The 15,845-nt window shown below is 39.5% G+C and overlaps 1 protein-coding gene across 2 annotated transcripts in view; it reads left to right on the top strand.

The window, feature by feature from the left end:
* SLC35D2 (solute carrier family 35 member D2) overlaps positions 1–15,845 on the top strand; it is a 49,145-nt gene that overhangs the window by 24,785 nt on the left and 8,515 nt on the right. For both annotated transcript variants that reach the window (XM_055310835.1, XM_055310836.1), the window contains exons 6-9: positions 832–900; positions 5,643–5,745; positions 7,051–7,143; positions 12,115–12,182. In XM_055310835.1, the coding sequence (XP_055166810.1) occupies positions 832–900; positions 5,643–5,745; positions 7,051–7,143; positions 12,115–12,182 (333 nt within the window). The remainder of the gene's footprint in view (positions 1–831; positions 901–5,642; positions 5,746–7,050; positions 7,144–12,114; positions 12,183–15,845) is intronic.

A 15,845-nucleotide genomic window follows, 5' to 3' on the forward strand; every position in this document is an offset into this window, starting at 1 on the left:
GCAAATTCTCAACATCTATTTTTCCAAATAGTTAACTTGAACTGCTAGTTGCAGTAACTTAGGGCCCCTTGGTTTACTCACTTAAAAGTATCTCCTGTTTCCATGATTCCTTAAGAACATAATGAGTGACTTTTTTACTTTTTTTGCTTGTAACTTTATATTTAAATGTTTATAATAGAAAATTATTTTAAAAACGCAACAATGCACCAACAAATGTAAATATGTTTCCTAGATGGAATATACACTGATTTTGGAATACAGAGGAAAAACTGTCCATGTATACATACCAGATAGGAATGCAGGAAATCACAGAAATCCATTCTGCTGCAGTGATTATGATGTAACATAGGAATAAATTAATAAAATTTAATTTAATTTTTATAAAAATATTTCATAAAGATACTCAGGCTGATGTCAAAAAAGATGATTCTTAATTTTGCTGTGAAGATTATTTAGCGATGAAATTTGGATGATGGCTCAGTGTTCGAAGTCCTGCTTTTGAATTTTACCTTAATCTTTGGGTGCTTGATATAAGACTGAGTAGAACTGCTAGCAGGGCCTCTTCTCCATTTTGTCACACATCTTTCCAATGAGAACGGAAATACATTTATATTAGATGAGATAGCTGATTAATAAATAGATTTGGTGTGATTTATTAACCCACTTATAGATACTTACAGTGTTTTCTTTATGTAAATTGATATCTGTTTGATGTTAGCTATAAAACTGTGAACAATGTCTATATTCAGTTGAAGAATTATAATCCATGTGTTTTTCCTCTCCTCCTCCTTTCTTTTTCTGTCCATCCATCCATCCATTTATTTATTACAGGAAACAGTATTCCTTGAACATCATTGCCAGTGTTTTTACCATCATACTTGGTGCTTTCATAGCAGCTGGGTAAGACTTTGGACTGTTTCTGGTCAATAAGCTCTTTGTGCCTCTGACAATAGGCCCGACCCCGCCCTCATTTTCCATTTTCCATCTGGCTGCAGTTGAATTGAGCAGCCAAGAGACAAGTCTGTTGATGTTAGTGGATTCCCCATGTGTTCCTGTGAAAGTCAGATGGGGTTCCAACTTGGCCAGAACATTTCTGAGAACGTATAATGGGAACGTTAGAAGCTATGAATATAGCTTTTCTTCATAAAAAGGAATACGCTATTTGCTTTTATTACTGAGTGATTGTCTTCAATACAAAAAATTTACTTGAAAAGTTCTTGGGCATTTGGTCAAGAACAACAGCTTTATAAAGCCCTTGTATGCTGATTTGTTTTATCACCTGGGATGTCTTAGCAGTCTGTTTCCAAGGGTGGGATACTCTCATTAAATGTATTTGTATATTTGGGACATGAGCCAGTGCATGACCAAGTTGACCCTTGAGCAACACAGGGATGAAGGGCTCAACAACCCTCCCCCCCAACTCTCTGCACCCACACAGTGGAAAATCCAAGTGTAACTTTCGACTCCTTAAAAACTTCACTACTAATAGCCTATTGTTGACAGGAAGCTTAACTGATAACATAAATAATTGATTAACATGTATTTTTTTAAATTTTTTTTATTTATTTATTTTTTAATTTTTATTTTATTTTATTTATTTATGATAGGCACACAGTGAGAGAGAGAGAGGCAGAGACATAGGCAGAGGGAGAAGCAGGCTCCATGCACCGGGAGCCCGATGTGGGATTCGATCCCGGGTCTCCAGGATCGCGCCCTGGGCCAAAGGCAGGCGCCAAACCACTGCGCCACCCAGGGATCCCGATTAACATGTATTTTGTATGCTATGTGTACTATATACTGTATTCCTAAAATAAAGCAAGCTAGGAAAAGTGTTAAGAAAAACCTAAGGAAGAGATAATACATTATGCTACTGTACTGAATTTATTGAAAAAAAAATCTATGGATAAATGGACCAGCACAGTTCAAACCTGGGTTGTTTGGGGTCAACTATGGTATCTTATTCGATAATATGCAAGAGCAAGAATGAGGACTCCCAGGTTTGCATTTGAAAGCAGACCCTCAGACTCCTGGCTTTTATAGCCTAGTGGTTAATAAAGTATGTTTGGGTCCAAGACTTAGCCTGGCCCCTTGCCAGCTTCTGCTCAACCTCTCTGTGCCTCAGTTATACTCATCTGTAAAGTAAAGAATGCAATGGAAAAGAAAAACCTACCTGAATGAAGGGAAGAATGCCAAGATTGAATGAATTTCAGTTAAACTAGTTTCCTTCACTGATTTAGAAATCAGAGTTCTGGGGGTTCCTGGGTGGGCTCAATTGGTTAAGCGTCCAGTTCTTCATTTCAGCTCAGGTCATGATCTCGGGGGTCCCTAGGTTGGGCCCTGCGTCTGGCTCCATGCTTAGTGCAGAGCCTGCTTCTCCCTGCCCCTCTCTCTTTTAAATAAATAAAATATATATATTTATATATATATAAAATATATATATATATATATATATTTAAATAAGGGTTCTGGATCACCAGTTGCAAAATAAATAAGGATATGGGTATTATCCTAGTCTCCTGGCTTACTAGCTATATAATCAGGACAGGCTATTTAACCTCCTTGCACCCCAGTTAGTTCAACTAGAAAATGAAGATTAGAATAGACCCACCTAGTAGGGTCTTTGTGTGAATTAGACGAGATAACAATAAACTGAGGTTTACATGAGTGCGTGGCCAAGTTCAACAGAAACATGTGGAGTGTTAAGTTGTGGGCTGCCTGGCGCCCTTCCAGGTGCTGGGGAACCCAGCAGGAAACTGAATGGACATGGAGCTTCCTTTTTACTTGGCGGAGACAATGATCAAAACAGAAGATATAGCAGGCCAGATGGTGACATACTAGCAATCTATTTTTTACTATAAATGTGTTTAGCCCTTTGTCTGGACCAAGGTTTGTTATTTCTGGTTTCGTGTGTGACGTCCTCGGCGCTGTGCTGGCCACGGCCGACTTGAGCTCCTGCAAGCACTGGTGGAGCCCACAGGCCCAGCAACATTGATAGCCTGTGTCTTCATGAAGATTCTGTTTCAAAGAAGTCAGAGGAGCAAAGTGGCTAAAAGAGGGAGGCCCTGTGTGAAGAGTACACCCATCCCACAGGGCATTGGGGTGTCCACTGGGCAGCTCTCTTTTCTAAGCTTCTTAGAGCTCAGTTTGGAAACTCCTGACAGAGCCAGTCATGCACTTTTACAAGGTAATGGGTCTGCGGAGCCCTGGTGAGGAATGGCACTTCAGACGCTGTGTCTTTCCAGGCCTGGTGAATAGAAATTCAGCTCATCGTTACCATATGTGACATTCTCATGAGCCGAAGGGGTAAATAGGGTTTTGAGAGCATCTAACTTGCCCCCAAGAGCTGGCTTGGAAGAGCACTTCTGGACTCTTCCCTTCCTCAGCTCCCAGAGAATGGGCACTGTGCATGGGGGACAAGCAGCCTCCGTAGCTGCAGGCCTGCCATGACCCCACTGTGCTGTCCTCCTGCGGATCTCCTCATCCAAATGCAACTGTAGAACTGATTAAGAAGGGCTGGGTTGCACTGCTGCAACCAACAGCTCCCATGTCCACACGCAAATGTGTTCTGATCCTGCCGCCCACTTAGACCAGCCGAGCTGGGCTTAAGGCCACGGTGGGGCCATGGCGGCCACGTCGGGGCTCATCGTAGCTACTCAGCGGTGAGGCTGATGGAAGCCCTGCCTCAGAAGGGATGTCCTTACTTATCCAGGAGAGAAGAGGGCCTGTGGGCAAGCCTGCATTGGCTTTTCAACCTTTTGCCTGGAAATGCCGTGTGTTGTCTCCTCTTACGTTTTATTTGCCAATGCAAGTCACGTGGCCAGAAAAAGTTGAAATACTACATCTGTAAACAGCCCTAAATGGCAACTACAAGAGTTAAGTAACCATGAATTGGCTTTCATTTATTAAAGCAAGTAAATTCTTTTCAAGCTTCTGTGCTTTTACCAGTGGCCTAAACAACTGCTGCTGGGGACAGTGGCCCCGGGAGCAGGAGGCCTGAACTCCGGGAATTGCCCTCAGGCTCTCTGAGGGAGCGAGTAACTCCCTCCCCCTCCCCTAGAACCCTGGCTTTTTTATCCATTCAGCTTTGCCATTTTATGGAACAGCAGACTCTTGTTAACATGGAGCCAAATGTGTGTAGACATGAGATTTGGGAGATTCTATTTCTTGTGATTGAGCCCAGAGATTCTGATTTATGATGATCTAAAATGAATTTGCATTCTTACAAATATATCATACCAGCAGAAGCCTCAGGCAAATTGGCCTAATTTGCATTCAGATTTTGATTTAATTTTTGCCTCTTTATTTCCTTCTCCTCGGTTAGAAATAGCCTTTAAAAAATTCATTTTTTTAATATTGTAGGGGATCAGGATATGCCACTCCAAAATTTGCAGCTTTGGCATAAACATTATTTTGAACTGATGGCATTAATTGAGAATCAACAGATGTAGGAAGAGTTCTGTCTTCCCCTTTCCTGCCTAAAAGCAGACCATAAATATCCCTTTGTAGAGGTGGTCTCACCTGCGCCCCCCCCACCCCCCTTCTCCAGTAATAGGAAAGCAGTTCTTATCACTGGTGATAGAGAATCGGTAGCAAGATGAGTCTGCATAAATAAAGCTCTTACAATAACCCTTATCTTCAAGTAGTTTCATCCATGAATTTCCTAGCCCTTTTCCCATAATTTATTTGTTCCTTGGAATCCAAACTTCTTTTTTAAAATGGTATATAAGCCTTAGAGTCTAATTACTTATTTGAAATTTTTTGTGAACTCCCGTATATGTAAAATATTTACTTAAAGTCATATTCCTTTTCTCTTGTTAACCTACTGTCAGTCAAACTTGAAGGCTCCAGTCACTGAACCTAACAGGGTAGAGGAAACCTTGATGCTGGGTATTTATGAATTATGACATGGGTCTGGTACTGTCTGTAAGATCAAGTGTAGTAGGTGAGTCATATCATGGCTCAGCCGTTCTCTCTCCTTCCTGTGCCATATCCCCCTGAACATTTTTATACTAGTATTATTTGTGTAAAGTGGAAATTGAAGAGAAGAGGTTTCAAAAGAATGGGGCGAAAGGAACCTTAGAGAAGTTGCAGAGAAGGAACAGATCTCTGCCTTGCCTTTCTGCTGGACAGGGGTGGGGGGTGCTGGTGGATGACGGACCGGCTGGGCGCCAGATGGGGGGTGTCAGTTCCTCATTGGACCCTCTTTGCCCCAGTAACTGCTCAGCTGTCCCCACAGGACTGTACCCTGGAGATGGCCCTGTTGATTACAATAAGCAAAGCCACTGGGTGGGTTGGACAAACCATTCCCCTTAAAAAAAGCAGGGCTCACCAGTTATTATGCCAGTGGATCGTTAGCCAAAGAAAGGGCTTTGCAGTAAAGGAAGATGGTTAATGTCCCTCTGGTTTTAAGCCATTCATGATTAAATTGAAGCCACCTGATGGCCTGGTTTTGTTTTGTCTGAAGGCAAAGCAGAGGAATTAACCACAGAAGGGGAAAAATCTGCCAGAGGAAGAAAAGGTAGTTACCAGCATCACAAGTGGATTTGATTAGGGAAAGATAAAACAGGCAGGCAGGCTTTGAAGGCCAAGTTGTGTTGTGAGTTTCTGAATAATCATCCTCCTTTTTGTGTTCTCCCTCCCAGTTCTGACCTTGCCTTTAACTTGGAAGGCTATATTTTTGTATTCCTGAATGATATCTTCACAGCAGCAAATGGAGTTTATACCAAACAGAAAATGGACCCAAAGGTACCAGATCTTCACTCCTAGGGTTTTTGGGCTTTTGTCATCTGGACCCTGAAATTGCATGAAAAAAAAAAAGATTGTAAAGTTGTCATATAATTTAATTTACATGGTACGCTTTATAAATCACTAATTTCTTTTCAGTTATCTTTTTCAGTCTGTATGGGGTCTTGTGACCCCTGAACTTGCAAAGTTTTGGGTGACAATCAGGGAGGGAAAAGGTACCACTATTTTGGATGCAAAGTCAAAATATAGAAAGAGATTATTTTGAAAGGCCAACTAAAAGAAGTTTTTTCGCCATCCTCCTCAGTGACCAGGGCAAAGTCAGGGGTATTCTAAAGCAACTGAGTTTGAGTCTGAAGGTGTGGGTTACAGAGAGGAGTTGTGCTGCTGACGGGTCACTGTGACTCGGACGGACTTCTCCAAGGGTCAGATTCCTCTGTGGAATGGCCCAGGTGGCAGGGCCGGCCCGGCAGGAAGTTCCCTTCCTGGCAGTGACTGAGCAGGCCCCCCATGGCGGCCAGATGAGTGCCTCTCGCTGGGGCTCCCCCCCCCCCCAGTCCGAGTCCAGGCCCCTGCCCACCCTCCCCACTCCCCCAGCTGTTTCAGAAGCTTGGGAGGATGAGCCAGGCATATGTTGCTTTGTTCCAAGTTCTTTGTGTTGAGTGAGGGAGTTTGCTCTGATGGACAGATTTATTTCTATGAGCTGTTTTTTTTCTCTGCAGCCTCCTTTGTTTTTTACTGGTGGCAGTTTTACAAAAACAGGTTTGTTGCCCTTTGAGGGTCACAATATGTCACCATTCATGAAAAATGGTGAAGTGCTGTAGTCACATTAATGAAAAGTAAATTTATGCAAGATTAGAAAGCAAGAAACCTGATGTTTTAACCCTGCTGCTCCTTAACAGAAAGAGCAGATGTTTTTAAGGAGTTCTGTTTATATTAACATTTTAAATGTTCTTTATTTTGTTCCAGATTTCCTATTTTGAATACGATACTTTAAAAAAATACCCAATTAGAATGTTAGAGATGGGTGGGACCTCAGAGGCCCTCCATGTTCATTTGTTTTATTTCCCATTTTTGTGTAAAACAAATGTTTATTTTGCTATCATGATGTACTTGAAGGGAAGCCTTTTACATGAGGAATTTGATTTTAAAAAAAAGGAATTTGCTGAATATATTCCAATATAAAGTTGGTCAGAATAATTTTTTTCAGAATAATTTTTAACTCAATAAATACGTAGTTGTATAATTGGCCCTTGGAAATCTGATGCTTTATATTTCAAAAATTCAATGTTTTCTTTGTTTTTATAGGAGTTAGGGAAATATGGAGTGCTTTTCTACAATGCCTGCTTCATGATTATACCAACTCTTATCATCAGTGTTTCTACTGGAGACCTTCAACAGGTGAGATGGTGACAGTCATGACATTCCTGCTGAGCAGTCTTTTAAAGCCTTAATAGGTAACTTCTGGTGGTAACTGCAGTGGGAACTGTCCCAGTAACCAGGAGTACCAGGAGGGCCCAGGAAAGTAAGGTCTGTGATATCCAGAGTAACACCTTTTGGCACAACCCTTTCTGTGCTGTTTATTTTTAGACATGTGGGAAGCAGCAAGAAGTAGCCAAAAGAACTCTGGACTTGAAGCTTTTTTTGAAAACAATCACAGCAAAAATCTGAGTTTGAGTTTTAATATCCCTATTTGCTGATGTTGGATCCTGGGAAAACTAACTTAGAAGGGGATTTTAACAGTTTTAAAATGGGTTTATCTACTACCTTTATAATGGACATTTTGAATCCTATGCAAAGCAGAATCACTTAATGGATCTCACATACCCACCACCCAGTGTCAACACTTTTTGGCATTTTGCCATTCTTATTTCATCTATTCAGTTTTCATTTATTCATCTGCTTTCATTTTTTTTCCTCCTGGAATATTTTAAAGCAAATTCCAGACATCATGGCATTTTGCACCAAAATATTCCAGGACATATATTTGAATTTTGAAAATGTGTTGTGCATTTGGCATTTGCCCTGCTCACGTGTCTGCTGCACACAGATGAGAGACAAGTAAAATGGGCAATTAGTAGAAATAGAGGCGGCCCAGTTGGAGGAAGTGAAGGCCAATCTCTCAGCCGACAGGGTTAATATTCACCCCGTAGCACCCACAGTGATGGTCTTGAAGTGTGCCAGCCCCTGCCAAATTCTACTTTCTCATAAAGTTGCTAGCCACACCACTTCTAAGACTTTTGCCTGTATCTCAAGGGAGATGTTTAAGTTCATGTGAGAAAATTTGCTAGGCAAAAATGATGGTTCGGCCTGGCCTCTGCCCACAGAACCAGCCCTCAGACATTAACTCTCCTGTTGCTCGATCTGGTGTGCGGTTCAGAGGGGCCCTGTGCAATAGCATGCCCCCTCCACGTGCCAGTGTTTATGAGTTTACTAATCAGCATGCTTCTGTGGTGCACACAGGTTGAGTAGATCCCATTTGTTGGAATACTTTGAGAAGGCTGCAGGCTCCTGTGGGTTCCTTGGGTGGACGTCAGGGCTCTTGTTCTCTCTCAAAGCTATACTTTCTCATTTGTACAATTTCTTTCCAAAAGAGGGGACAGCAGAAGGCTTAGTAGCAGTGTTATGAATGGCATGGTGAGCAGAAACTGAATTTTAGGTTACCTTATGAATTAAATCCGCTAGATGTATCATGTTAATAATTTATAACATTGTTTCAGTAGGAATGTATGTTTCCACATCCAAACCATTGCTTTATCACCTTGTAGCATGTGCTCTCAGAAGTTTCACCTGCTTGTGGGATGCCCAGGTGGGGCACCTGTGTGGCTTGTGGGGCGCCTGGGTGGCTCAGTTGGTTGAGTGTCTGACTCTTGGTTTCAGCTCAGGTCATGATCTCAGGGTCATGGGAAGGCCCCCCCCACCATAGGCCCTGTGCTCAGCAGGGAGTCTGCTTCAGAGTTCTCTCCATCTGCCTGTCCTCCCTCTCGTGCATGCGCACATACTCTCTCTCTCTAATAAATCTTAAAAAAAAAGAAAAAAGAAAAAGTTTCACCTGCTTGTAATACTTAGGATTGCAGAATTATTATACTTTCTCAATTAATACTAAAAATAATATCTAATATTTACTGAGAACTTATTCTGTCATTGTTGAAAGCATTATACGTTAACTGTTTTACTGCTTTCCACAACAGTGCTCTGAGGAGAGGGCACTGCTAATTAGCTTTTAGACAAGGAATCTAGAGCACAGTGTTTAAATAGCTTCCAGGTACAGGTGGTACATCCAGGCAGCCTGGCTCTGGAGCACTTCCTCCACTGTAATCCTAGTTACTTTATTGTATATGAAAAGTGTTTGTTTCTTTCCTTCATGCATGAAAAACCATAACCCATCACTTATGTCTTAGAAAGTACAAGTGGCCAAACATATACTTTAACTTATTAAATAGTGGTGTTCTAGGAGAATATTATGCTCCTATTCTGGCTTTTGTACTGAACTATCTCAGTATTTACCCCGTGTAGCCTCTTCTGTTTGACCAGGCTCCTAGGATTTCAAACAGAAGATCCTCTAGGTATCTTAGAGCCCCGGTTGTGGTTACTATTCACTGTAATTCCAGATGGATCAGAGGTAAATATATAGATTTATTTAAAAATCTGTAAGAAAATTATAATTTAGAAAAAAATAGAATGTGTTTATAACTGGAAGAAAGGGCTTCTATAAAAATGACAAAATACAAAGTCATAAAATTAAAACTTTGACTCTTTTAATTTAGAGATAGGAGATGCCAAAAGATATGGGATACTTACTGTAATCATTTTTAAAACCCTGTAGAAAAAATAATGACACTTTTTACTAGTAAGATTGTTCTGCTGTGTTCCATTGAACCATGACAAGCTTCTTCCAATTGGTTACTTTTAATCATGTTTGAATCCATTTTAGATTGTGAACCAAATGATACAATAAAGAAGAGAACTTATGTAATTAGGTATGTTAGTCTATAAAATTGCATTTTATTTGCCCAGTTTGGTGTGATTGTACAAAAATTGATGAATTAGGGCGAAATGTTAACTTGTTAATAGAAGAAGTACTTTGATGAGTCATTTTTTCCTGCTGACTGGAGAGTATCAGAGGTTGTGGTAAGACTGGTGCGTCTGACTCACACCTGGACCTTGGACTTACGTGGTCAACAAATCTGGTAACAGCACCTTGATTCTCTCTGGTTAGCATAGTCAGCGATACCAGCAACTCTTGTCAACAGATTAGGCCCCTGGAAAATACTGATTGAGTGACCTTTAGTCATTCGAATTGCTGCAGTCAGTTCAGAGTACATTGTTTATTACAGCTGATGAATAGGGATAAACAGGACTTATTTTTCTGATTAAAAAAACCACATATATGCAAAACAGATTCACACTCTACCATAATTTTATAACAATAGCAAGTCATAAAGAAGCAGCACGTTATTGTTATTCATCTTTATTTTGCTTTGTTTTTTTTTTCAAAGATTTTATTTATTTACTTGAGAGAGAGCATGAGCAAAGGGCAGAGGGAGAGGAAGAAGCAGATTCCCCGCTGGGCAGGAAGCCTGACACTGGGCTCAATCCCAGGAATCCAAAATCATGACCTGAGCCAAAGGCAGATGCTTAACCAACTGAGCCACCCAGAGGCCGCTGTGTTTTAAAATAAATGTCATACTATATTATTTTTTACAATGCCACCTGCATAGCCTCATCATTATTAAAGGAACAAAATCAAATCAAAATCTGTTAAAATTTAGGTTGGCAAAGAATCCAAATATTTTTATGAAAAGTACTGTGTATCCCTTAGTGGTTTATATAGTATCAGGAATATATAGTTTTTTACTGTTTGCAGAAATACTTCCAGCTTGTTGAATCAATGTTTTCCTACTCTTGGTTTGAAGTTTAGAGCATATGGTTTTCTCTTATTGCCAGTATTATTTTAATTTTAGATATAGAGTGTTTTCTATTGTTTTTGTTTGGTTTTGATCTTTGCCTTGGATTTTTTTTTCTGCCCCTTTGATTGGCTCGTGCTTGCCAGTAAGACAGATTTATATTTATTATTACTTTTCTTTCACCAGTAAGCATTTAAAGAAAATAATTTGATGATGGAAACCTTCAAACCTATACAGAAAGAGAACAAGTAGTATAACAACTAGGTTCAACAATTATTAACATTTAATGTGTCTCTTTTTGTTGAGAGAGGTGAGTGAAGTCTTACCAATGAAACAATGACAAGTATGGCAAGGATGTATTAATTAGAGGAAGAGAATTCCATTCTAATTGGCTTAAAATTTTTGAATTATAAACTTAACAAAGATTTAAATAGTTTTCAATCTATAAAGTTACTAAGACATGGCTAACAAGTTTTATCTAGTAGAAAGTAAATAGAATTTATATTGAATTATATTGTTCAGCACATACTTAATGTATAATCTTGAGTCACTTTATAATCATTTTTGGATGCAGACAAAGGACAAATTATGAATAACATGCTCCTTTTTATTGTGACCTATCATTTCAAGAAGGTTAATTTCATTTTCTCAGCTAAGGACTCAGTTCTTCGAGAGCTGAAACTGTCTCGTAAGCTTCTTTGTCCCAGCTCTTCCACCCTGATTACTTGCTTGCTTTGTAAATAGCAAATAATAGTTTGTTTATAATACTTACTAAACATTTAGAAATTCTTTTTTAAAGATTTTATTTAATTAATTTATGTATTTATTTTAGAGAGCATGAGTAAACAGGGAGAAGCAGAAGGCAAGGGTGAGGGTGAGAATTTCAAGCCAACTCTCTGCTGCATATAGAGCCCAACATGGGGCTCAGTCCCTTGACTCTGAGATCATAACCTGAGCCAAAACCAAGAGTCGATGCTTAACAGACTGAGCTACCCATGCGCCCCAAGCATTTGTAAATTCTTGAAAACAGTTCATGGACTTAAAATTTTCTTAACCTGCTAACATCACTAATTTTATAATAAGGTTTCTTCTAAGATTATTTATAAAAAGTAAACCCAACCATAATTTTGTGAGTATGGATTAGTAAGGAGACAGTCACAGCAACATATAGCTATGTTGTAAACATGCCACCTGCTGAGTTCTAAACAATTTCATTAAATCCTCACCTTGACCTTTTGAGGAAGTTTTAAAAAAAGATCCCTGTTTTGTAAAATGAATCTGAGATTCAGGGAGTAAAAGCAATCTGCCCAACATCAAACAATTGGTGTTGTCTGGGATTTTTTAAGCTGTATTTCTTGTTTGGGAAAGTGGTTCCTGTATTAAAACACACAATTTGGTAAAAGCCATACATCTGAACTGCAATATCATTAGTCTAATCATTGGTTTTCTTTCTTTTTTATAATAGGCTACTGAATTCAATGAATGGAAGAATGTTTTATTTATCATACAGTTTCTTCTTTCCTGTTTTTTGGGGTAAGAAACCATGCATAATTAGAAGCTTGATCTATGATATCTCTTGACAAATCGAATCAAAATATACATTCCATCTGTTCTGTCAGAATCCCTCTGTCTGTGCTTCTCCAGATTTCTCTGGAAAGGACCCCTGCAGCAGAGGAATGGGACTCAGGGTCCCTGGGAACACCACCTAAAAGACCAGGAGCAAGCAGGAATCAGTTTTATTTTTGAAACTCATGCTAATGTCACATTCTACTCCAAAATATGATGTTGCCTATTGATTTCTGAAAGTTAGTCTGAATGACATTAGTTGATGTATCAAATTTAGTACTGTTCGTCATCTTGGGCATGATGTCCCAAGTTTTTCAAGATTTTCTACCTCACCTAATATGTGGAAATGATGACCATTTACTCTAGTGCTGTACCTGCTATATTCAGGGAAATTTCTGAGGTGAGATGTCCAGGCCATTATATTGTCCAATAATTTTAGGCTTTTGTTCTTAAAATTTTTCTTATTTCTGTCTTCCTTTTGAAAAGCCATGTAGCTTGTTTTGTTTTTTTTTTTCCAAAAGCTTGAAAATTCCTTTTCATGAACAGATAATACACACACCTAGTAAATAATCCAAGAATTGCAACAGAATGCCCGGGCAACATAAGCCCTCCTTCTTCCCTGCCTCTAGCACTGTGTTTTGCCTCTCCAGAGGTCACCACTGCTCAGTCTTTGGAGTATCGTCCCTGAGCTGGGCTTCCTGCATATACAATACCTGTGTCTTATCCCATATGGAAAGGTGCTTTGAATGACTGTCTCAGGAAATTACTCATCAAAATATTTTTCCTGTGAAGAAAGATGAGTTTCCCCCTTATTTTTTTTTTTACTTCCAATACTATAATTTTCACTACATTTATTTGTTTATTTATTTATTTTTAAGATTTTATTTATTTACTCATGAGAGACACACAGAGAGAGAGGCAGAGACACAGGCAGAGTGGGAAACAGGCTCCATGCAGGGAGCCTGACATGGGACTTGATCCCGGGTCTCCAGGATCACGCCCTGGGCTGAAGGCAGCGCTAAACCAGGCAGTGCTAAACCGTTGAGCCACCCACGCTGCCCTTTTCATTACATTTAAATGAACCAAGAGCAACTCACAATCTCTTTGATCAACGCTTAAAAATTCTCAAACTTAATTTTAATTGCAGTGATTAGTCACATAAAATAAAAACATTTATGTATATCTTCCATTTCTCTAATTCTCTCCTTAGCTGTGTCTGATTTAATGTTTAGCCTGGTGATGGAGTCTTTTAAAACAAATTTTTTTTTTAAGATTTTATTTATTTATTAATGAGAGACACACACACAGAGAAGCAGAGACAAAGGCAGAGGGAGAAGCAGGCTTTATGCAGCAAGCCTGAGGTGGGACTCAATCCCAGGACTCCAGAATCATGCCCTGAGCCAAAGGCAGATGCTCAACCACTGAACTACCCAGGCATCCCTGATTTTTTTTTTTTTTTTTTTTTTTTAGAGAGAGAGTACATGAGTGGGGGGTGGGGGGTGGGCACAGAAGCAGAGGGAGAGAGAGAATCTTAAGCTCAGCATGGAGCCTGATGTGGGACTTGATCTCACTACCACGAGATCATGACCTGAACCAAAATCAAGAGTCAGTCAACTGACTGACCCACTCAGGACTTTTTGATTTCAATAATTTTATATTTTGTTTGTAAAAGTTTCACAGTTTTTTTTTTTTTTCCTCCAAACTTACTGTTCATTCCTAGTATTCTCTCATTGGTGATCTTTGTGATTCTTGTAACTTTCATTTCTTTAAATGTTATACACATAGCTATTCTGTATCTAATGATTTCAATATATGCAGCGTTTAAGAATCTAAATATGTATGTAGAAAGCGATTGCCAAACTGTGGGTGGTTGGTGACTTGTGATTGTGAGCATATTGCTTCAGTCTTAATATTGTGGGCTGATTACCAATTTTCAAATTGAAAATTTGAGAAACTTCCCTGTAGAGAAAAATTGCTTTTGCTCCAGCTGGTATCCAGGTATTGCCCCTGACCTGCACCACTCCAGGCATTTTCGAGGGTCTGGGCTCAGTGGGCTAAAATGTAACTCCCAACTTGGAATTTGGCTCAAGGTTCGTTTCCTTCCTTCCTTCCTTCCTTCCTTCCTTCCTTCCTTCCTTCCTTCCTTCCTTCCTTCCTTCCTCTTTCTTTTCTTCCTTTCCTTTCCTTTCCTTTCCTTTCCTTTCCTTTCCTTTCCTTTCCTTTCCTCTTCTTTCTTCTTTCTTCTTTCTTCTTTCTTCTTTCTTCTTTCTTCTTTCTTTTCTTTCTTCTTTAGTGCTGCTCTGCTAAGGTATCTGCCCTGAGGCCCCACCCCTGTTCCATTCTAACTCTGCTGCTCTGACTCCTGCCTGGTCCTAATTCTTTATCACTGCATCCAGTTCCTCCTTTTTTAAAGGAGGAGAGTTTGGGTGCCCTCTTGTGACCTCTTCCTTCTATTACATACATAGTTGACCCTTGAACAACACATGTTTGAACTGTGTGGGTCCATTTATGTACAGAGTTTTTTCAAAAAATATATATAGTACTGTAAGTGCATTTCCTCTTCCTTATGATTTTCTTAATAATATTTTCTTTCCTCTGGCTTTCTATAGTATAAGAATGCAGTGTATAACACACATAATATACAAAATATGTGTTAATTGACCATGTTTTCAATCAGGCTTCTGGTCTACAGCAGGCTATTAGCAGTTAAGTTTTGAGGAAGTCAAAAGTAATACCTTGGATTTTTGACTGTGCAGGGGGCCGGCACCCAAACTCCTGCAGTGGGTCAACTGTACTTTACCTTCAGTGGTCAAATTTTAATTCTGAAACGGCTCCGGAAGGAAGCTCCAATTTTGGCATGTTGGATTTTTCAGAATCCTTTATCAAAGTTTCTCATTCAAAGGATTGAGTCATTTATTTCTTCATTGTAAAAGAAGCCATTGTAAGCTTCTGAGCACATTTTCGGTTTTCAGAACAACTGGTCCTAGGCTCATCTGTCTCTTTTCTTAGTCCCTGCTCAACGAATGACTTGAGGCTCATATATATGCATCCCAGCCCTTGATTTCAGAGGACTCTGATGCTCAGCTTCTCACTTTTTTCACTCTTTCAAGTTTGCATTTCAAACTTGCTTTTTCTAACCACTAAACCTCTATCCCATGTTGAAAACATAATTATAAAATTTTAATGCTTTAAAAATGCATGTTAAAAAATAAAAATAAATAAAAATGCATGTTAAGTGAATGGAATGGTGAAAAAAAGCAGACTTTTAATTTTCTTTTGAGTTATGATGGAAAGACTATTTTCAGAAATGCTATTTGTAATCAGGAGTTTGTAAAGAATATGATGGAGTTTAATTATGTCAGGAAGGTAAACTGGATTGTGGGTACTAAGATAGTTTAATGCAGGCAGAAATAAAATATAGACAAACCTGAATTGACGAACTCGATTTTATAAAGCTAGCTCTGGGGCACCTGGGTGGCTCAGTCAGGTAAGTGTCTGCCTCTTGATTTTGGCTCAGGTCAGGGTCTCAAGGTTGGGAGATCTATACCCGCAGGCACAGTGCTCAGTGAGGAGTCTGCTTGAAGATTCTCTCCCTCTCCCTCTCCCTTTGCCCCTCCCTCTGCTTGCACA

This window comes from Nyctereutes procyonoides, unplaced genomic scaffold (assembly GCF_905146905.1).
Source record: "Nyctereutes procyonoides isolate TBG_1078 unplaced genomic scaffold, NYPRO_anot_genome, whole genome shotgun sequence".
NCBI classification, from domain to species: Eukaryota; Metazoa; Chordata; class Mammalia; order Carnivora; family Canidae; genus Nyctereutes; species Nyctereutes procyonoides.